The 20,932-nt window shown below is 56.5% G+C and overlaps 2 protein-coding genes across 3 annotated transcripts; both read left to right on the top strand.

Annotated features, from left to right (window-relative positions):
- The first annotated feature begins 955 nt into the window (after positions 1-955).
- Positions 956-10,970, top strand: E2F4 (E2F transcription factor 4). The gene is made up of 10 exons (XM_031950298.1): positions 956-1,603; positions 2,348-2,457; positions 2,588-2,749; positions 3,845-3,888; positions 5,794-5,855; positions 6,122-6,404; positions 7,598-7,783; positions 9,044-9,091; positions 9,748-9,792; positions 9,914-10,970. The coding sequence occupies exons 1-10, from the start codon at positions 998-1,000 to the stop codon at positions 10,027-10,029; spliced, it is 1,662 nt and encodes a 553-aa protein (XP_031806158.1). The 5' UTR covers positions 956-997; the 3' UTR covers positions 10,030-10,970.
- A 185-nt stretch (positions 10,971-11,155) lies between these two features.
- Positions 11,156-20,925, top strand: ELMO3 (engulfment and cell motility 3). 2 transcript variants are annotated; one of them, XM_031950296.1, is made up of 21 exons: positions 11,156-11,380; positions 11,576-11,676; positions 12,014-12,054; positions 12,159-12,231; positions 12,641-12,691; positions 12,849-13,018; positions 15,686-15,785; positions 15,894-16,045; positions 16,145-16,223; positions 16,313-16,363; positions 17,080-17,202; positions 17,305-17,436; positions 17,537-17,638; positions 17,855-17,963; positions 18,222-18,358; positions 18,446-18,609; positions 19,439-19,551; positions 19,656-19,760; positions 19,883-19,965; positions 20,297-20,383; positions 20,460-20,925. In XM_031950296.1, the coding sequence occupies exons 2-21, from the start codon at positions 11,599-11,601 to the stop codon at positions 20,670-20,672; spliced, it is 2,163 nt and encodes a 720-aa protein (XP_031806156.1). In that variant the 5' UTR covers positions 11,156-11,380; positions 11,576-11,598; the 3' UTR covers positions 20,673-20,925. The 2 variants fall into 2 exon arrangements, with proteins under 2 accessions (XP_031806156.1, XP_031806157.1); XM_031950297.1 differs by having other exon boundaries at positions 11,526-11,676.
- Positions 20,926-20,932: the final 7 nt, after the last annotated feature.

The raw sequence follows: 20,932 nt of genomic DNA, 5'->3' as shown, positions 1-20,932 counted from the left end.
TGTGACCAAGGGGAGCACCTCTGGCCTCATCCAGCTGCAGGGATGCCCCAAGGGACCAACCCACAGCCCCCTCCTCTTCTACCTGGGCACAGAAGGAGGATGGAGAGGAGAAGAGTTGCTGAAGTTTATCCCCACCCAGGGAAGATTCTTCTTTGCAGTAGTGTCAGTCAACCCCATTACTGAGCACTTAACCACTGTGCCCGCACGGTGCTAATCACTTCGATAAAATGGAAGTTAAAAGAAACAAAAACCTCAGGTAGCCTTCTTCCTAATGGGGGAGACAGCCCGCAAATAACTGCACTGTGAGGGGGAGGGGAGGAGATCCGTGCCCTGTAAGGGGAGGGGAGGAGATCCGTGCCCTGTAAGGGGGAGGAGATCCGTGCCCTGTGAGTGGGGGAGGGGGAGGAGATCCGTGCCCTGTAAGGGGAGGGATCCTGCCCTGTAAGTGGGGAGGGGAGGAGATCCGTGCCCTGTGAGGGGGAGGGGGAGGAGATCCGTGCCCTGTAAGGGGAGGAGGAGGAGATCCGTGCCCTGTAAGGGGAGGGAACCGTGCCCCTGTGAGGGGAGGGGGAGATCCGTGCCCTGTAAGGGGGGGAGGGGGGAGGAGATCCGTGCCCGGTAAGGGGGGGAGGGCGCAGGGCATCACGCCCAGCCCCCCGGCGGGCAGTCTGGGGCCACAGGGCCTGGGGGTGTGGTGAGGGGTCTGGAACCCCGCAGTCAGACGGAGCAGGAAGAGTGCTGGCGTCGGGCTGAGAGGAGAGCGGTCGGGGGTCCCCGGGACTCCGGCCGCGGACCAGACCGGGGAGAGAGCGGGTCACGCGAGTTACAGAAGAGGGGAACTGTACAAGGGCTAAGAAACAAAAGCCCGCGGCTTTCATTACAACAGCCCTGGGAGGCGGGGCTATTAGAATGCCCATTTTGCACACTGGGAAACGGAGGCGGGGCTGGTCGGGGGGCAGTCGGAGCCGGGCGCGGCGCGGGCACGGGGCAGGTGTTTATGAGCGTCCCTGACGGCTCGGCAGCCCCCGGTCCTGCGCCCTATCTCCGGCGGCCTCGAGCGGCCTTGGCCCAGACAGATAAGCTGCGCCCCCCCCCCGGCGCGTCCGAGGCCCGGGCGGGCCCCGCGAGGGCGCCACGTGACGCGGCCCCCGAGCGTCCCGCGCCAGGTCTGCGGGGGGCCCGGCCCGGCTTGTTGTCGCCGGGCTTTTCCCCACGGTCCCTGGGATTCTGCGGCTCCTCGTGGGAGCCGGAACAGCAGACGGTCCCTGAGGGCGCCCGGAGCTTGAAGAGGCCGGTCGGCAGGGGCGCACGCACGCGCGCGCAGGCCTCCAGCTCCGCTGGAACGGAAGCGCGGAGCGAAGTGTCGCGGCGGCCGCCGGCCGGGCACTGGGGAGCGGAAGCGGAAGTGGCGGCGGCAGGCGGCGGGCGCCGGCCTGGCCTGGGCTTAGGGAGGCAGGCTGCCATGGCGGAGTCCGGGCCGCAGGCGCCGCCGCCGCCGCCTCCCGGGACTCCGAGTCGGCACGAGAAGAGCCTGGGGCTGCTCACGACCAAATTCGTGTCGCTCCTGCAGGAGGCCAAGGACGGAGTCCTCGACCTGAAACTGGTGCGCACCCGGCTCCGGAGCGGGGGCCCCGGGGAGCGGCGGGGGCCGGGGATGCACGGGCGGGGCCGCGGGGGCCGCGGGGGCCGGGCACGGGGAGAGGCGGGGGCCGGGGATGCACGGGCTGGGGCCGCGGGGGCCGGGCACGGGGAGAAGCGAGGGCCGGGGACGGGGAGCGGCGGCGGAGACGCCGAGGGGGCGTCGGTGGAAGCAGCGCTCCCCGCCCGTCTCCGCCTCCTGGCTCCCTTCGCGCTGTGCAGAAAGCCCCCCCTGGGCTGCTCACCCGGCTCGGAACGCTGGTCTCCCCGTTAGACCGGGGGCTCTCCGGGGGCAGGGGCCGCCTTGGCTTTGGGGGGCAGCCCCGGTTAGCGCAGTGCCTGGCGCCCAGTCGGAGCTTCCCAAGTGCTCGTTAAGAGAGAAGTCCTTCCACCCGGGAAGGTGGACGCTGGACCAACGGTCAGGGAGGTGGGGGAGGGAGGTCCGAGGGGCTGCAGGAACGGAGCCGGGGCTGGCGACCAGCCTGGGGAGGGGAGCCCCTCCGGAAAGGGGGAAAGCAGGGGAAGGAGGGAGGCCTGGGTCTCTGGAAGGGAAACCCGCTGGACTGAAGCCTGAAGCGGGAGTGTTTCCCAAGGGCCCACCTGTCGGGCACAGGTGCAGAGGCCTCCAGGAGCCGTAGGAGGCTAAGAAGATGCTCTGGGCCGCCCTGAACCTTGGGACACACTGAGGTCTCCTCTTTTCCTCCAATAGGCAGCAGACACCTTGGCAGTGCGGCAGAAGCGGAGAATCTATGACATCACCAATGTCCTGGAAGGGATTGGGCTGATAGAAAAGAAGTCCAAGAACAGTATCCAGTGGAAGTGAGTGGGGGAAGAATTCTCAGAAGAGCGAGGCAGGTGGGGGAGGAGGAGGCGGGTATGCTAGGGGCAGAGGTCATTGGAGGGTAGGTCCCATCTCACTCCTCTCTCCCCACCTGGGGATCGGATATAGGGGTGTGGGACCTGGCTGTAACACGAGGGAAATAGCAGACAAGCTCATCGAGTTGAAGGCTGAAATTGAGGAGCTTCAGCAGCGGGAGCAGGAGCTGGACCAGCACAAGGTGTGGGTCCAGCAGAGCATCCGGAACGTCACTGAGGATGTGCAGAACAACTGATATCCTTCCAGGGCCTCCCTCTCCCTCTTTAATTTTTGTCTGGTTTTTCTCCACGTTCACTGTCCTGGGTTAGACTTGACCAGTTTCCGTTTTGGCTGCTCCTCAGGGCTGACAGAGTGCTTTTCTTAAACAGTCCTGTGGGATCAGTAGTGTAAGAACCATCTGCACCTGAGCTCTGAGAGTTGAGCCACCTTGGGTAAAGCAATACAGCTGTAAGGGTCCTAAGTGGAATTCACTGCTAGGTCAGTGGGGTCAGAGCTGCTAGGCCCAGGGATTAGGAAATCAGCCATTTAGGCTGGGCAAGGAAAGGCAAGGGCTGGTCTCAGTAGTGAAGAGATACAGTCAGGCCGCACCCTGAAGAGTTTTGGGTGTTGGCAAAGAAAGATAGAAAATTGCAGAATAGTTTTTTAAAAGTAGACTAAAAGAATAGTGCCAGTACTAAGGGTTCCTGTTTTCTAGGGCTTTAGGGTTTACAAAATATTTTCCCCACTACAATTCAATGAGGAAAGTAGCATAAGTATTATCTACATTTTACTGAACAAGAAATAGCTCCAGAGAGGGGAAGTGACTTAAAAGCTTTAGCTGGGATTAAAAACCAGGGCTCCTGACTCCAGGGCCATGTGCTTTCTATGACACCATGACTCGGGAACCCCTCAGTTCAAATCTGATGCTGGCTCTCAAGTACTGGTCCCAGAACCAATCTCTTTCCTGTCATTTCCCTTTGGGACGGCTTCTTGTCACTGTCCCTCCTGCTTGGACCCTCTGTGCACTCAGATTAAATTTGTCAGTACTTTCTTAGAGACATCAGGAGATGGTCTGGACATAGCATTTATTCTCATGCTTGTCCCATGTCTGGCTTGAACTGGAGGCAAAGGCAAGGAGCTGGTGTCTTTGCTTTGGGGGATTTGCCCTTTCTGTGGATTTGGCTCTATAGCTGCAGGGTTTCTGAACTTGCCTTCCTTTCAGTACCATGTGGAACTCCAGAGCTGGAAGGAAGGTATAGACATTCTCTCTCATCTGTCTTAGTAGTCTAACCTCACGGCCTCTCTCCCCTCCTGGCAGACCTTTTGGCTCTTCTCCTTAACCCCTGGCACTTTAGCTTATGTGACTCATGAGGATATCTGCAAATGTTTTACGGGTAAGTGAGCAAACCTGGATGGTTGAATGCTCTCTTTTCAACATTCCCTTCCCCCCTCCCTCCATTCACCCAAGCAGAAGTGGAAGGTTTTCAAGGGGAAAGGGTCACTAATGTGGTGACAGATCAGAGGACTGATCTGGCAGCTGTGGCAACTTTGTGGTCTGCAGTTCAGAATGTGGTGATCTGGCAGAGGTGGTAGGGCTGGGACTAGGGGGTGGAGGCTTGCTACTCTTGCCTAAGTAAGTTCCTCTTTGTTCTGCCTAGGGGAAGGAACTGGGAGGTTGGTCTTGAGTTTCTGGGGATTCCCATTTATTGGACACCCCATGCCCTGACTTCCAACCAGTTGCTCATGAGAACTGTGACATGTCTGTGAGCAGGGTAGGTGTTGTGGGTGGCTGGAGCTTGGAGAAAGCTGAAGCGACCTATATTCTTCCATGGTGATACCGTGACCTGCCTAAGAGAAGTCATTGTTCTCCACAGAGCCTGGTGGTCACTGTGAGCACCTGCCAGGTAATGGGTGACTGAGGAGGAGTGTCTGTCAGAAGGAGGTTGTTGCTAGTCGGTGCATTTATAGCTCAGGTTCTATGGGGGAAAACACTACCTGTGGTTTCCCTTCATCAGTAGAACAGAGCCAGAAAGGACATTAAATACTGAAATTGAAGAGGAAGTTATCTAGCCCTACCTCATTTTATAGATGAATAAAATGAAGCCCAATGTTAATCATAATGGTGGATATTTACGTAAGACTTTACAAATATTTCATTTTACTCTTATAACAATCCTGGGAGGAAACTGAAGCAGAGATTAAGTGACTTGCTTAGAGTCATACAGCCAGGAGTGTCCAAGGCCAGATTTGAAACATAGGTCTGACTCCAGTGCAACACCGAGCTTGTATCTGCAGCACAGGAACTGATTTGCTTTAAGGTCATGTTTCAACTTAATGGCAGGGCAGACACAGGATTTAAAACTAGGCCCCTTCACCTTCCAATTTATTGTTTTCATTATGCCGTGCCATTTGTGATAGAGGATGACTGTAGCTTAGTCAGGACAAATTGAATGAAAGTTGAGGCATGTGGGAAAGAGAAAGTGAAATCTTGACCTCAATGCTGTTGGACCTGCAGGGGTTTGGGGCCTAGGAGTTGGACCTTGACCTTGGCTGTATCTGCTTGGTGAGCAGCGTGTTAAAGTATTTGATAAGGAAGCAGTCTCCAGTAAAGAGCCAGAGCTGGGAGGTCTTCTGACTTTCTCACTGTTTCCCTATCATTTATTCTCAGTGTGATTTTATCCCTTTGTCATCTGTGTACAGAAGGGCCTTCTTTGCAGAGTTGGAGTGAGTTTGAAGAGGCAGTTGGCTCTCTGACTTGGTGTGGTCTGAATCTCAGTATATAGGGATTCCTGGCCACAAGAGGCAGAGGGTGAAGGCTTTGTTTTCTTCTGCCAGGAGTGATGTATTGTCTGTCTTAGGGATTGAAGTGGTTCGTTTAGCTTTGGCTTATCCAGATTGATTGGGTTTCTGGGCAGGGCTAGGCCCTTTCTTCTCACATTCTGAGGGCCAGCATTTGAAGTTCCAGGCAATACAAAATGAAAGCTTATACCCAGGTAGGAACTTGGGGAAAACAGAACCAGAAGTGCATCAGAAACTTGTGGAACTTCCTGGGGAGATCTTCATCCTTGATTCAGGATTTGTGTTGTTCATCGTTCTTGGGACCCTTTTCTTGAAGAGACTGAGACAGTCCAGCCCTCCCCCAAAGGAAGCTGGATTGATTTTGGTGGGCTGAGGTAGAAACAGAGGGTTCAAAGTCCCCCATAGCATATCTACCTGCTGTGGCTTTATCCCCTTGTCTGCCCTCAGCCTTTGCAGACAGAGGTCCTGTTCTCAACTACAACTTGCTATCTGTGTTCCAGGGGACACTCTGTTGGCTATTCGGGCCCCATCAGGTACCAGCCTGGAAGTGCCAGTCCCTGAGGTGGGTGCATTTTGGAGAGAGGTGACAGGCATAGGCTGCAGAGAGCAGCAGCTGCTAAGGCTGATAAGTCAGGAATAGGGTGGGTGGAGCAGGGGAGGGCATGGAGAGAGAACTGACATCTGGAGAGACCCTGGTGGCAGAAGGGAGGCTGGCTGAAAGGGGGTTCCTGAGCTTTGACACGTGAGGCAGAGGCTCTCCTCTTGGCCAGGCTCTTCTCTCCAGTTGCCCTTGCTGTCAGCTCTGAGCCAAGTTCTTTGGCTCCCTAGGGCCTAAATGGGCAGAAGAAGTATCAGATCCACTTGAGGAGTACAAGTGGCCCCATCGACGTGCTGCTGGTGAACAAGGACGCATGGAGCTCTCCCCCCGTGGTGGTCCCTGTGCCTCCTCCTGAGGATCTCCTTCAGTGCCAGGCAGCCATTCCTTCCCCTCCACAGCCAAGACCAGCGCCCTCTCAACACCAGGAGACCTCAATCCCCAGCAGCCCCCGTCCCTCCACTCCAACCAGCACCCAGGACCAGAGTGCCGTTGGGCAGCCAGCAGCCAGCCCAGGTAAGAGAGACTAGAGGGAGGGAGGAGCCTGTACTGGGTTAGACAGGATAGAAGGATAGAAGGTCAGCTCACATGAGACTTGGAGCCTCTGTTTGCATCAGGTGATAAACTTTGGGTCCAGCCTCCACCCCAGGCAGAATTCTCCTGACAGCAGGGATTCTTGCCTATGTTGTGTGTGACCTGGATTCCTTTGGAGGTAGTCTAGGGGGATCCATAAGCCTTATATTGGAATCAAGATTTTAGGATGTAAAATAATACATGTGATTAATAAGGAAACCACTTAGATTGAAATCCAGTTAGCAAAATATTTTTAAAATATTTTATTTTTTCCCCAATTATGTGTTATCAAAATATAAAAAAAAGAAAAAAGAAAGAAAAGCATATTCACATTCCTGGTTCTTAACCAGGGGAGCAGAAGTTCCCCAAGCCCCCTGGGGCTGGGGGAAACTTCCATTGTTCAGAGATCATCTGAAGCAGCCCATTTGTACTCTGAACAATCCATGAGGATTAGAAGTTCTTCCTTGTAAGTCTTCTACACCTCATGATGGAATCACCACATTGAATGAGCCCGACCCTTCTGAGGTAATCCTGTAGACATTCAAAGGCAAGAATTGTGCCCTCTCTTTTCTAAACTTGGTAAGTTCATCAAGCTCAGCTCCTCCAGGTCATCCTGCAGTGGCCTCGTTCCAAGGTCCCTCAGCTGGCTGTGCTCCTGTGGCCAAACTGTGACTTGAGCTAAGGCCATCCTTCCTGACACGATGTCTAGCCCTGAAATCAGGACTTGGGGGGGATTCACTGCTTCTAGGCTCCTCTCAGCATGCCCTCCCAATGGGGATCGTTAACTTGCATACCTGATTTTTGGAAACTCAATGCAGCATTTTTTCCTTATCCTATTAATATCCATGTTAATACAAAGTCCTTTGTTTTCAGAGACTTTAGTACTTCTCTTGTTCTGGAAACTGTTATCAATAATGAAAGAGCTTCCAGGGCCACCCCCTTTCTGACCCGTACCATTGACCCCAACCTCCCTGAGATTTAGCTTCTTTCTAGATTCTCAGTTGTATTTCCTTGGTTTTTACACTGGGAAGGAGCTAGGGGCTGAATCAGCCTGGTGGAGGAAACTTGGGGACTCCTCGCTTTGAGGATGTATTACCCTATGGCTTAACCTTTGGGGTGGCACATTGGGGGTATAGTTGCAGGAAGCAGCAGCAGCCCTGGGACCGACAGCAAGGATGCCGGTGTCCTCGGTACCCTCGGCGCTGCGTCCACTGCTGCACTGGACACCCAGCCACTCCAGTCCTCGGCCTCACTGGACAGCAGCTCCATCTTGCCCAACCCTTCTACCTCTTTTGAGCCAATCAAGCCGGATCCTACAGGCAGTGAGTATTTGCTTGGCCAAGTATGGGGAGAGCAGTGGCTCATTGTGTCTCCTGCTTCTTCCACTCTCCTAGTGAGAGACGGCAGAGCAGAAAGAGCCATCTGGGCCGATCTAGTCCAGCTTCTTCATTGGATAGAAGAAGAAACCGAGGCTCATGGAATGAAGTGAACGTGCATTATGGCAGAGCCAGAGCGAAGCCTTCTTCCTGATGTCTGTCACTGTTGTCCCTATGTAAATCTTGTCTTTGGTACTCGGGCGGAAGAAAGGGGCATAAGATCCTCAAAACCCCTTCCTCCTGATGGCCCAGGAGGCTTCTTCAGGGGTCCTAGAAAGGTGTTCTTTTATAGTCTGAGCAGCAGAGCCTCAGACTGGGCCAGTCACAGTGCTGACAGAGCACCTCCTGCACAGTGACAGTTTGCACCCTTCACATTCATTTCCTCCTCTAATTCTCCAGCATCTCAGTAATGTCAGCAGGGGAGATAGGCTTTCCTTCCCATTGCAGAGATGAGGAAACAGGTTTGGTGACTCGAGTCAGTGCACTCAGAACCACACTAGACTCCAGGCCTACAGCCGATCTTCAGACCTTACTACGTGGGGAGCCCTGTGCTCAGTGCCAGGAGAACACCATAAAGCTATTCTTAGGCTCGCTCCCTGCCTGCAGGGTCTTACAGTCTAGGGTGGGAATGAAACATCAGCTCCATGACACAGTGTAGCTTGTTGGAGGGGTGCAGAACAAAAATGCTGTGTGAGATCCTGACCAAACACGTCCCAGAAGGGGGACAGACAGGGAAGACATCCGGACCTAGGGAGGAACTGTGAGGAATAGGGCAGGAGAACAAGCTCGTACGGGGGTCTGTGTGTATCTCTGCACTGGGGATGTGGGGGTGGGGGGAGGCGGCATTGAGAATAGAGGGACCCCAGGGTTCTTTTTCCCTCCTGCCCCTTTCCTCCCAGGTCTTAGTTTTCGAGTTGTTCAGGTGAGCTACACTCCTTAGAGAAAGAAGTGGTCAGGACTGGAACTAGAGTCAGCCTTGAATTTATGTAGACCCTTTGATGGCTCTTTACTGGTGGTTTTGAGATACATCAGCAATAGTGTGGCTTGGGGGAAGGAGGAAAGGTGGCAGCAGCTGGTCCTCCTGGTGGTCTGGGAGGAGGTGGGATAGAACAGCAACCCCAGGCCCACAGGTCCCTTGGTGGTAGGGAGGTGCCAGGGGTTGGTGGGATGTGGGTGTGAAGGTCCTGACTCTGGCTTTTATTTCAGTACTGGAACTCCCCAAAGAGCTGTCGGAAATGTTCGATCCCACGAGAGGTAGGGGCCCCAGCCAGACTGCACCATTCTCCCGGCGCTCTGATCGCCCCCTCTTGGGATGTCGCCTGTGCTGCTGGGACGGAGTGGGTGGGGTGGCGTGCTTGGACCCCGGGTGGGCCTGGGTTTCAGTCCTGCCTCAGACACTTGGCTAGCTCACTGATCGCTCTTTCTCATCTGTGAACTGAGGGAGTGAAAGTCCCTGTGAGTGCTAAGGCTGTGATTCTCTGGCCCGATGGGGGCGGTCTAGCCTCTCTGAGGAGGGGGGAAGCATTTCAGTAAGACCCGAGGGGGCCTTGGACGACCGAAACGGCAGCCGCCTACCCAGACTAGGGAGCCTTCCCAGAGCTGCCTCCTCTCTCTCCAGTTCTGGGCCAGACTCCGCTCCTTTTGGCTTATTGGGCTTGTCTGAGCCTAACTGCCTTTCCAGCCAGCTGGCTGACAGAAGGGGATCTCGGGGAAAATAAAGGAAGTAAAGCCTGTGGGTCAGAGGCCCTGGGAACAGGGACTCTCGTCTCCAAGATTGCCCACATTCCCAGAGCCTCCCCTATCCCGGCCACCCCTCTCCCTGCTCCCCTGTGGCTCTGGTTCCTCCTGCTCCCAATAAGACTTCCGAAGCAGGAGCAGGAGTGTGTACCAAAAGCCTTTTCCCCTTCCAGAGTGCATGAATTCCGGGCTGCTGGAGGAGTTGATGTCCTCAGAAGGTGGGTAGCCTGGTGGGGGTGGGGCAGGGCTCTGGCCAGTCCCCCCTATGCCTGCCGGCCCAGGGAGTGGGCAGCCAGACCCCGGGCCCAAACTGGGCCTGAGCTGCTTTCTCTCCTGCAGTGTTTGCCCCTCTGCTCCGCCTCTCTCCTCCCCCCGGAGACCACGACTACATCTACAACCTGGATGAAAGCGAAGGCGTCTGTGACCTCTTTGATGTGCCAGTCCTCAACCTCTGACTGCGGCCACCCCTGGGGCCGTGTGCAGACAAGACTGTTTGATGACTCGGGGTTGCTTTGGTCTTCCCTTCTCCCCTCTTGCCCACTGTACAGAGGATTGCTGCGGATACACTGACCGCCAGGCCCGTACAATCCCCTCTCTCCAAATTGCACAGTTGGGGTCAGAGGTTTTTTCCTCTGGCCAGCTTATCCATCCACCCTTCAAAAAGGGGAGAGGGGACTCTTTCCCCCTAATGTCTTTATTCTCTGTCAACAGGCAGCCAAAGCATTTGCCACGTGCCTCTCTTCCTAGGGCCAGAACCCTCGTCTCCCCCCACCTTCTTTTGCACCCCAGACATCGTCTTAGAACTCAGGCCCTCTGCCCCAGAGTAATACAGTACCTTAGTCCCCATCACCAAGGCTACCCTAGAGACCCTGCCCCTCTCTCTCCTTTTGCTGTCCATGCGCCTCCCCCCAGGACCCCAAAGGCCAAGCCCAGGGCCAGGGCGAGGACACAAGGCCGTGTGTAACAAACCAACCACACACAGCCCATCTCCGGAGTCTGAAGCAGGCTCCCCCGGAGTCCCGCACACTTGTAGCAAGCCAAGCCACACTGTCCCCTTGCCAACAACACCTCCTTCACCCACATGTCCTACTTGCTGCTCGGATCGAAATAGGTTCATGAGACAGGCCCAGTGACTCCCTAAACTGGATGGATCCTCATCCCTGAGCCCCCACCTGGGGGCTCCCCCTCTAGTCCGGGGCTGCAAGGAGGCCCGCCTCACCCGGGACATGTACTACCCCTTGCCTCCAGTTAGAAAGTGTTTGGAAAGAGATTTAGAGAGATTTACAGGAATGAACAGATTCCTATATAAAGATTATTTTTATACTTTTTGCAGTGTAAGGAAATTGCCTGTAATATTTGTACAGTGTCTGAATGAATAAAAACCATGCCGAAGGCTGTCGTGATCCCTCATTTCAACCCCGCCGGGAAACGGAGGCCCGGGAATTGTGCCCGATGGACACAGCTGTGCTTACGGTGCGGGTGGGGGGTTGGAGGGAGAAAGGCGGAGCGGGGTTGGAGAGCCTCCTTGCCCTGGCCCCGCCAACAAACTTTATCCCTTGGAACTTTGTGCTACGGAAAGGAGCTCGGCTTTCCACCTGGGTGCCCTGCGATCGGCTAGTCTTCCCATTCCTTCCCGGGACCCGGAGCCTCCGCCTTCACCGGTCGGGGCTGGGGGCGGGGCGGGGCCGGGGCCAGCCCAGCCCAGCCCAACCCAGGAGCTCTCCTGTACCCTGTGCGTCCCACCCCCGAGACTCCAACCCGGAACTACGGGGCGCTCCCCAGGGAAGGACGCGGCGGCCGGGCCGGGTGAGTGCTGGCAGCCCCCGGGCCGGACCTCGGGCGGGCCCCCCAGCTCAGCCCCCGCTGGCCGTGGATCCGACCGGGCGGGGGCGGGGGCGGGGGCGGGGCCGGGCAGGACGGGACCGACCAGACCTGTCCTGGCCCGTCTCAGGAATGCGCCCGGCCCCGCCCGGCTGACCCCCTTCCTCCGTGGTCCGGCAGGCCGCTGAGCCGGCGTGGGGGTCATGGCCCCGCCTAAGAACGTGGTCAAGATCGCTATCCAGATGCCGGGGGCCATCCCGCAGCTCATCGAGCTGGACCAGGTAACCGACTCCACACCTGGGCCAGACTCGGGTCCCGGACACGCCCCACATGCCTCCCTTCCCCCACCCCCATCGTGTCCTTGCTGCCCCGAGCCCCGGCACTCGCGAGCCGTAGGGCCACAGGCCTTGCGGACGGGAGCCCCCCTGGAGACCATCTGGCTGGAGCCGCTGAAGCCCAGAGCGGTTCCACATGCCCATTGCCCCCCGGCTCTTCCATCCTCGCTCAGCCCGGCTCGTGCTCTCGGTCTGCACCCGGCCGTTCTCGGCGGCGCTGACCACTAGCCCTCCAGCGCGTGGCCAGGGTGGGTGACCCACTGCCGCATCCCCTCCCCTGCAGGCCAAGCCCCTGGCGGCGGTGCTGAAGGAGGTCTGCAACTTGTGAGTTCCTGCCTCTGGGTGGGGCGGCGGGGAGGGCCGCTGGCTCGGGGGGATGGAGGGGGTGGGTGGCGGATCGGAGGCTGAGGGCGGCTCCCTCCCGGCAGCTGGAACTTGAACGACCCCGAGCACTACGCCCTGCAGTACGCGGACGGCCATCGGAAGTACATCACCGAGAGCGTGAGCCCTGCCCCGACCCCTGCTCCCCAGTGGCCTCACTGTCTGCCCCGACCCCTGCTCCCCAGTGGCCTCACTGTCTGCCCCGACCCCTGCTCCCCAGTGGCCTCACTGTCTGCCCCGACCCCTGCTCCCCAGTGGCCTCACTGTCCTCTCGGCAGCCTGCTGAGGCCGCCGGGAGCCTCCGCACTGACCGACAGTCCTCAGGAACCGGCTGTGACTCACACCTGCCTCCCCGCCCTCACCTCAGCGCCTCCCCGAGCGCTCCTTTACCGACCTCGGCCCCCACCGGCGCCGCCGGCGTCTCCCGAACTTCTGGACTGGCCCGATCCCTGACCCCTCACTGACAGCCCATTCTTGGCCTCCGCTCCGTCATTTAAAGCATCTTCCCACCTTTTTTGGTCTCTTCCAGAACCGATCGGAAATCAAGAATGGGAGCATACTTTCCCTCAGCATTGCGCCGGTACAGACTCCCCATCCCCGTTCCCAAGCCACCTTTGTCAGCCAGCTCGAGCCCCTGACTCGCCTTCTCCGGGCTAGCCCTTGGGTCTTGGAATGGCTCCCCTTCCCCAGGCTGCGCCCGGGCTCTCCCAGTCAGGGCTCCCCCTCTCCTTGCCCAGGACAAAGAGGCGGAGAGACTTCTGAACGCGCTGCAGAGTGGGAACCGGGAAGTGAAGAGGGAGGCTCTGAGCCGCCTGGCCCTGCTGGCTCCTGATCTCACCTTTGCCGGAGAAGTCATCAACCGAGACGGGCTTCAGCGCCTGGGGGCCATCATCGAGGACGGGGATGAGTGAGTGCGGGACGGGAGCCCTGGCCAGACTAGCCCCTGCCCGGTCACTTCCCCTCCAACCAAGGACCGCAGGGTCCCTCAGTATTCCCCGAGTTTGTGAGATTGGAGTTCTCTTCATCTGTGGGACACTGCACCTTGCTTCTCCTACTCAGTAGCTGGGTGAGCTCAGGCAGGGTTTTTTCTCCCTCTGGGCTCAGTTTTTTTCCAGTGAAAAAATGAATCTCAGAAATCTCAAGTTGGAAGGAGCATGAGATTTCCCTGTGCCCTGCCTAACAGGTGGACATTCAGCCCTCACTCCTGACTACTCCTTCCTAAGGCAGCTCGCTCCAAGTGTGGTTCTTTCCTCTGATAATTAATTGTTAGGCTTCCTTTCCTTATGTCAAGTCTGGGATTTGACAGCTCCCATCCATTGCTTTTTTCTGCCTTCTGATGTAGCGAGAAGCTCTTTCATTCTCAAAGACAGCATGTCCCCTTAATTTTTCTCTTTCCCAATCTCAGTTCCTTCAACCAAACCTTCTTTGGCCGGAGGCCCTTCAACTTTGGACGCTGTCCAGTTCATTAAATCAGTGCCCTTTCTGAAGTTTAGAACAGAGCCTGACCTGGACACAAGACAGCAGGATTTAAACCTTCCTAAGTCTTAAGCATATTGCCTGTTTAAATATTGTCTTGTTGACATCTTCTGTCTTTATATAACCTTAGTTTTGGAATGTGTTCTCTTCCCCCTTCCACTCTAGAGCGATTCTGTCACTACAAAAAGAATTTAAAAGAGGGAGGGAAACTATCCAAATTTGAATGTGAGAGGATGTGCGATGTCTCCTAACCATTTGCCAGCCCACCTCTACAAAAAAAGGGAGGGTGATACGTTTTTCTTATGTCATCTTCCAGATAAGTTTGGTCATTAGAATTATATGGCATTCAGTTTCATTTTTTTTTTTTTTTGCTATTCTCTCATTTATAGTTTTGTGTTCATTATTTTTACTCTTTACTCCGTTGTATCATGTCTTCCTATGCTTTTCTGCATTGATATGCCCTGGTTGAGCCATGGCCATTTGATAGAATGTCTCTCTTGATGCCATCTAAAATCTCATGAGCTTTTTTGTCTACTAAAACTCTTACATCTTTTTCATATGAACTGTTATCTCATCATTGTCCCTTCTTGCCCTCTCCCCTGAGTCACACTGACCAAGGTGTTGTTTTTAAACCATGTGTACGTCTGCCCTGGATCTGTGAGTTCCTCCATGGATTGCCATCAACTCATCTCTGACTTAATGGTCTTAGAGATTTCCTGGGACATTTCGAGGTTTGAGTGATTTGCCTATGTGACCACATAGTCTGCCGAGTTCAAGATTTTCTGGACTACAAAACCCAGCTTCCGTCTGCTTTACTGCCTTTCACCACTTATCCCTGTTAATGTGGATTTTATTACACTAAGAGGCAGCTAAGCTGCACAGTGGTTAGAGCACTGGGCCTAGGGTCAGGCCCTCCTGAGTTCACACCTTGCCTTGGATTCTAGCTCTGTGATCCTGGACAAGCCACTTTGTGTGCTTTAGTTTCCTCAACTGTCAAATGGGGGTAATAATAGCAACTACCTTGCAGAATTGTTAGGATTGAGTAAGTTAATATTTGCAAAAAAGAGCTTAGTTCAGAACCTGGAACAAATTAAGCTTCTTCCATTCTGCTTCCCTGCATCTGGACCAAGTTTTAGTGGGTCCAGAATCTTCAAAGTTCCTCATTCTGCCAACCCACATGTTACACCAAGATTTGATAAGGATGTCACTTCTGACTTTATCCAAGCGACTGGGAAAGATGACAAAGAGCAGAGTAGATGCCTGTGGAACTCCACTAGAGACTTCTTTCCAAGGGAATATCAGACGGCTGACGAGCACTCTTGTGGCCAGCTATTCCGCAAATTCTGAACCCATCTGTTGTCTGGACTCTCATACCCTCCCTTTCCCTAGAATGCCAGAAAAAAACTTTGTCAAGTGCTTTGCTAAAACAACATCTGAAGTTATCGCCCTGATTTAATTAACTCTGTCCCTCAAAATAAAGGAAACGAGATGCATCTGGAAAGACCTGTTTCTTGGTGCTCAAGCTGGCTTTTTGTGACCACTGTACCCTTTTCTAAAAGCTCACCCACCAGCCTTCCCTTCACATAACTCTTGAATTTTGCTAAGAATCAAAGCCCAGGAGTTTAGTCTGTGGACTCCACTCTCTTTTCAGCACTTTTACCCTTCTTCAGTCTGGTTGATGATCCTCAGACATCAGGGCCTCACAAAGAGCAGCTTTGTGTTCTTTGGCTAATCTGTTTCCCTGCTTATCTGGGATCCCTAGAAACCATTTTTGTTTTCTCCTTTGTGATCCAAAGGTCATTCTCGGAACAAGCCATAGTCAAATAAGGGATGGGTAGTTCTACCTTCTCCTTGTTGCCAATTATCATGATTCCATCCACCTGGAGAAGAGATTTTTTTTTTTTTCCCCCTGTGATCCTCCTCTTTTCAGTTAAACGGAGAAGGCCCTGAGGTTGAGATAGCAGGCTTTAGTGGAAAGTCCCAGCCCCTCATTAAACTATATGATCTTGGGGGTGTCTCTTCTGGGCTTCAGCTTTCTGATTTGTAAAAGGAGAGAACTGGAGTAGACGCCTGTGATTTTCCTTGTTTTCCCCCCTAGTCTAGGAGAGGTCCTGGCCCACGGGCTGAGGGCCTTCTCGGAGCTCATGGAGCATGGCGTGGTATCTTGGGAAACACTCAGCTGCAACTTTGTCAAGAAGGTGGGGACATGAGAGGGCAAAGGTCGGGTGGGGGGGAATAAGGAGACAGAGGGGTGGGCGGCTGGGATATCTCGCAGTTCAGAGCTGACTTTATTCCCTGACCCTCAGGTGGTATCTTATGTCAACATGAACCTGATGGATGCCTCCGTGCCACAGCTGGCCCTGGGCCTTCTGGAGAGCTTGGCCCTCAGCAGCCCCCCCCTGGGCCAGCTGGTGAAGCAGGAAGTGCCCCTGGAAAGGCTGCTGGTGCATCTACAAGTGTAAGGGTCCCGGGCAGAGTACCGGAACGAGGCTGGGGGGCTGGCGGCTTGGGGGTCCAGATTCCAGTTGATGCCTTCCTTGGTCTCCTCTGCTGCCAGGCTGAACCAGCCGTTACAGACCAAAGCCATGGCCTTGCTTACTGCTCTGCTGCAGAACGCCAGCTTTGCCGATCGACAGGTGAGGGCGAGGCTGTGGGGGATGCGGAGGAAGCTGGGGAGCAGGGTGGCCGATTCTCCCTGCTCTCATTTCTTCTCTTCCCCTCCCAGATTATGCTGGATTACTTGTGGCGGAAGAACCTCCGTCAGTTCATTTACAAGGTGAGGGCTTGTGGCAGCAGAGAAGGGAGATAAAGAGTGGGGCCTCCCATTAGCAGCTTCCAGAGCTGAAAGCCCTTTAGAGCTTATCTCGTTTGCCTGTCATCATGTTTCACAATGAGAGAGACCAATGATGTTTTATGGCGGCAGGTTCAAACCTCACCCCTGACCCCACACGCAGCCTGCTTCCTGCTGCTCCAAGCTCCTTCTCTGATCATTGTTGGCTGAAGAGTGCCAAGGGACCCGAGGGTGTGGACACCCAGCTTTATGCGACATCCAGAGTCCCCCCCGCCGGTGGCATTGCAGCCGCTGCTAGAACCGGCAGATCGAGGGGAACCCGTCCCCTCTGTGTTGACCAGTCTTGGTCCCAGTACCATCCCAGTACGACTCTTCCATTTCTTTTTTTCCTCCCTCTCTCTCAAGGCAGCACGATGGCTCAGTGAGTGGATAAAGCACCAGGCCTGAAATCTGGAAGATTTGAGTTCAGTTCTTCTTCGCTGTAGGGCCCTAGCCAAGTCACTTACTGTCAGTTTCCTCATCTGTAAAATGGGGATAATAGCTCCTATCTCCCAAGGTTGTTGAGGATCCGATGAGCTGAGGATTGTAGAGCTCGGCACATAGGAGGCCCTAAGTACTCCTGCCCACCCTTCTCCCTCTTTCCTTTGGTCCACGACCGGGAGAGGGGGGTCTTAGCGCTTGCTTCTCTCTCTCTCCACCAGAACATTATTCACAGCTCCACCCCGCTTGGGGATGAGATGGCCCATCATCTGTACGTACTACAGGCCCTCATGCTGGGGCTTCTGGAGCCGCGGATGCGCACACCCCTGGACCCTTACAACCAGGTGCCGACATCTGGGAATCTGTCAAAGCCTCGCCCGTGGGTGCTTGCCCTCGTCGGTGGGAGCGAAGGCCAGGGGTGATTTCTTTCTGCCTCCCGTCCTCAGGAGCAGCGGGAGCAGTTGCAGGCCTTGCGCCAAGCGGCCTTCGAGCTGGACGGGGAGTCCCAGGGCAGTGGCCTGAGTGCTGACCGTCGCCGCTCCCTCTGTGCCCGGGAGTTCCGCAAACTCGGTTTCTCTGTGAGTGACCCCTGCTGGCCCCTGCTCTCCCCCGCCCTTGGGGCTGCCTTGCCTTGTCTAGATTCCTTCTCCCATTGAGGTATCTCTGTCCCCTTCTCAGAACAGCAACCCTGCCCAGGACCTGGAGCGGGCCCCCCCAGGGCTGCTGGCCCTTGACAACATGCTCTACTTTTCCAGCCACGCACCCAATGCCTATAGCCGGGTTAGTGATCCCAAGTCCCATTGACTGCCCTTATTCCCTTCTCCCAGTGCCCGCCACCCCCAGATCCACACCTCCTTCCTCCAGTCCTTGGTCCTGTAGAGCTCTCCCCCAGCCCCACTCTCCCACCCCCTTCTCCTTGTGTCCCCGTCCCCTCTGCCCCTGAGCCTCAGCCCTCTCGGGGGATGAGGCTGACCTCCCCTTCTCCGGCCCCACCAGTTTGTGCTGGAGAACAGCAGCCGAGAGGACAAACACGAGTGCCCTTTTGCCCGGAGCAGCATCCAGCTCACTCTGCTGCTGTGTGAGCTGTTGCACATTGGGGAGCCCTGTGAGTCGGCTCCCCCGGCCTCGTTCCTGGTGTTTGTGTTGCCCCTGGGGCGTAGGGAGACAGGGTGGGCAGGATGGTCCCAGTGCAGCTTACCTTGGGGCCCAAGGGTACCCTTTGGGGCACAGGAAGGGGCTCCGGGCCAGCTCTGGCCTTGGGCAATGTAGGCACCCCCGGTGGAGGATCCAGAGGGCGAGGGAGGTCTGGGAGCCTGCTTCAATGGTCTTACTGAGCTCTTCTCCCTCCTTTGCCGCCTCCAAGGTTCTGAGACCGCCCAGGACTTCTCTCCAATGTTCTTTGGGCAAGACAACAGCTTCCAGGAGCTCTTCTGTGTCTGCATCCAGCTGCTCAACAAGACGTGGAAGGAGATGCGGGCCACACAGGAGGACTTTGACAAGGTGAGGAAGGAAACCTGAGGGCTGGGGCTGGGGGCAGTCGTTTGGAAGAAGGGGGTGTGTGGACACTGAGGGGACATTCATTTCCAGGTGATGCAGGTGGTTCGGGAACAACTGACTCGAACCCTGGCATTGAAGCCGACCTCTCTAGAGCTGTTTAGGACCAAGGTGAACGCCCTCAGCTACAGTGAGGTGCTGAGGCTCCGGCAGACAGAGAGGATGCATCAGGAGGGCACCATGGCCAGACCCATTGTGTGAGCCCCCCTGGGGAAGGGGCGGGGGGCCAGCGGTGCCCGGAGCCTCCCCCTCTCAGGCTCCCCCTACTCCAGTCCTTGCCTGAGAAGCCCATCCCTGCCAGTAAGAGCTCATGGGCCACAGCTCGTGGGGCTCAGAAGGGACGTCACTGTGTAGACGTCCGGGGCCTGGACATCTCCAGGCCCCAGAGACGTGAAGAGACCTTCTCGTAGTGGGGGTTCCTTTGGGGGGTCTGGATCTATCTCAGCAAGGAGCTGCCTTTGGAGAGTTATTATGAGAGGCTGGACCCGGGATGGCACATAAATGGTAGTTCCCTCCTTAGAGACAGTGAGCTGTAGAGTCAGAATGTGAACCCAAGCCTTCTCACGTCAAGATTTGCAAGCACTTTCCAAGTGCTGGGAGGGAGAGCAGACTAGGAGCCTGTTTTAGCAGAGAAGCCGGATGTCTGGAGTCAGCGCTGCTGGGATGGGGTCGAATCTCGGACTCGGACCTTTGGCCTCCCACTGTCAGTGCCGCAGTCTGACGTGTCTCCAGCAGCCCCTCGTCCTGGCTTTTTGGTGTCACGGACACCTATGGCCGCAGTCTGGGGAAACCTAGGGACCCCTTCAGAATCACGTTTAAATAATTGAAGGAAAGGCTCAATCTCTAGTAAAAACAGTTATATTTTGTTTCCCATCCACGTTCAGAGATGCCCTGAAGTCTCCCGACAAATTCTTGGGGGTGCCTGTGGACCTCCCGTTAGGAACCCTGCCCTAGACAGTCCTCCGTAGGCTGCCAGCTCCCTGCCCCTCACTCCCATTGTCAGCTCCGTGCCTTGCCCGCCCACAGGGAGCTTCGGGAGAGGCTGAAGCCGGAGCTCTTGGAGCTGATCCGTCAGCAGCGGCTGCTTCGGCTGTGCCAGGGGACGCTTTTCCGTAAGATCAGCAGCCGTCGGCGACAAGGTCAGTGTGTGGGAGCTGGGGGTCAGTATGGGGAGGGGAGGGGGCTCAGCTCAGCTCGTGGAAGAGCTTCCTCACCCCAGCCCTCCTTCCCTCTGTCCCTGCAGACAAAGTCTGGTTCTGCTGTTTGTCCCCGAACCACAAGATGCTGCAGTTTGGGGATGTGGAGGAAGGAGCGGCCCACCCTGCTCCAGAGAGCCTGCCTGACAAGCGTATGGGGGCCCCCATGGGACTGCCCCTCGGGGTTGGGATCCCGAGAGCTCTGGCCCCCAGCTCTCTGCAGCCTCCCCTCCCCTTCCAGGGGGATAACGTCCCTAATCCTCCCTCCCCACAGTCCCTGTGGCCGAGATGAGGGCCCTGCTGCTGGGCAAGGACTGTCCCCACGTTCGGGAGAAAGGCTCCGGGAAACAAAACAAGGTGAGGATGGGCCGGGAGACGGGAGGCAGCGGGGCCTTTGCTGCCTTACGGGATCCCGGCCTCTCCGCTCCTGACTGGGGCGGTGCGGAGGGATCGGGCTGGAACTAGAGAGGCGGCCCTGTGCACAGTGAGGCCCCCGGGCTTGCAGAGGCCGGCAGGTTCACAGCCTCCGCCTGAGTTTTCTCACCTATAGAATGGAGAGGCTGCTTGCCCGGCCGGCCTCCCCGGCTGCTGGGAGGAAGGCGCTTGTGGGCCTTAGAGCAGCAGCAGAAGGGACGGGTCCGTCTGGGGCCCGTCCCCTCCCCCCTCACGGGAGCCCTCTCCCCTTCAGGACGTCTGCGAACTCGCCTTCTCTGTCAGCTACGACGCAGGGGAGGAGGAGGCCTATCTCAACTTCATCGCCCCCTCCAAACGGGAGGTGAGTGGGGGGCGGTCCGGGAGGGCCGGGGGCGGGCTCCGGGCGGCAGAAACGAATCCCTGTGGCCTGCTCCTAGTTCTGCCTGTGGACCGACGGGCTGAGCGCGCTGCTGGGAGGGGCCATGGGCAGCGAGCAGACGCGGATGGAGCTGGAGCTGCTGCTGGCCATGGAGACCAAGCTCCGGCTGCTGGAGCTGGAGAACGTGCCCATCCCGGACCAGCCTCCGCCCGTGCCGCCCCCGCCCACCAACTACAACTTCTGCTACGACTGCAGCATCGCCGAGCCCTGAGGCGGGGGCCGAGGCCGGGCGGGGCAGGGCTTCCACCTTCCGCTCCTTCTCAGGGAAGGCGGCGGGGCTCCCGGGGGTCTCCCCCGCCTCCTGTCAAATTACGGGAACAAGGTGGAACCGCCCTTTCCCCACCTCCCTCCGCCTAAGAAAACTACCACACCTGCTGCTATTAGGGTAGAGGGCGGGGCAGCCACACGACCGGACACCCGATCCGGGTGGTCACCGCTAAGAATAAAGCCGGCCCCATTCCTCAGGCCCGT

This window comes from Sarcophilus harrisii, chromosome 2 (genome assembly GCF_902635505.1).
Source record: "Sarcophilus harrisii chromosome 2, mSarHar1.11, whole genome shotgun sequence".
NCBI lineage: Eukaryota > Metazoa > Chordata > Mammalia > Dasyuromorphia > Dasyuridae > Sarcophilus > Sarcophilus harrisii.
Note: the sequence above shows the minus strand (reverse complement) of the source record. Positions and strands in the feature narration are given on the sequence as shown.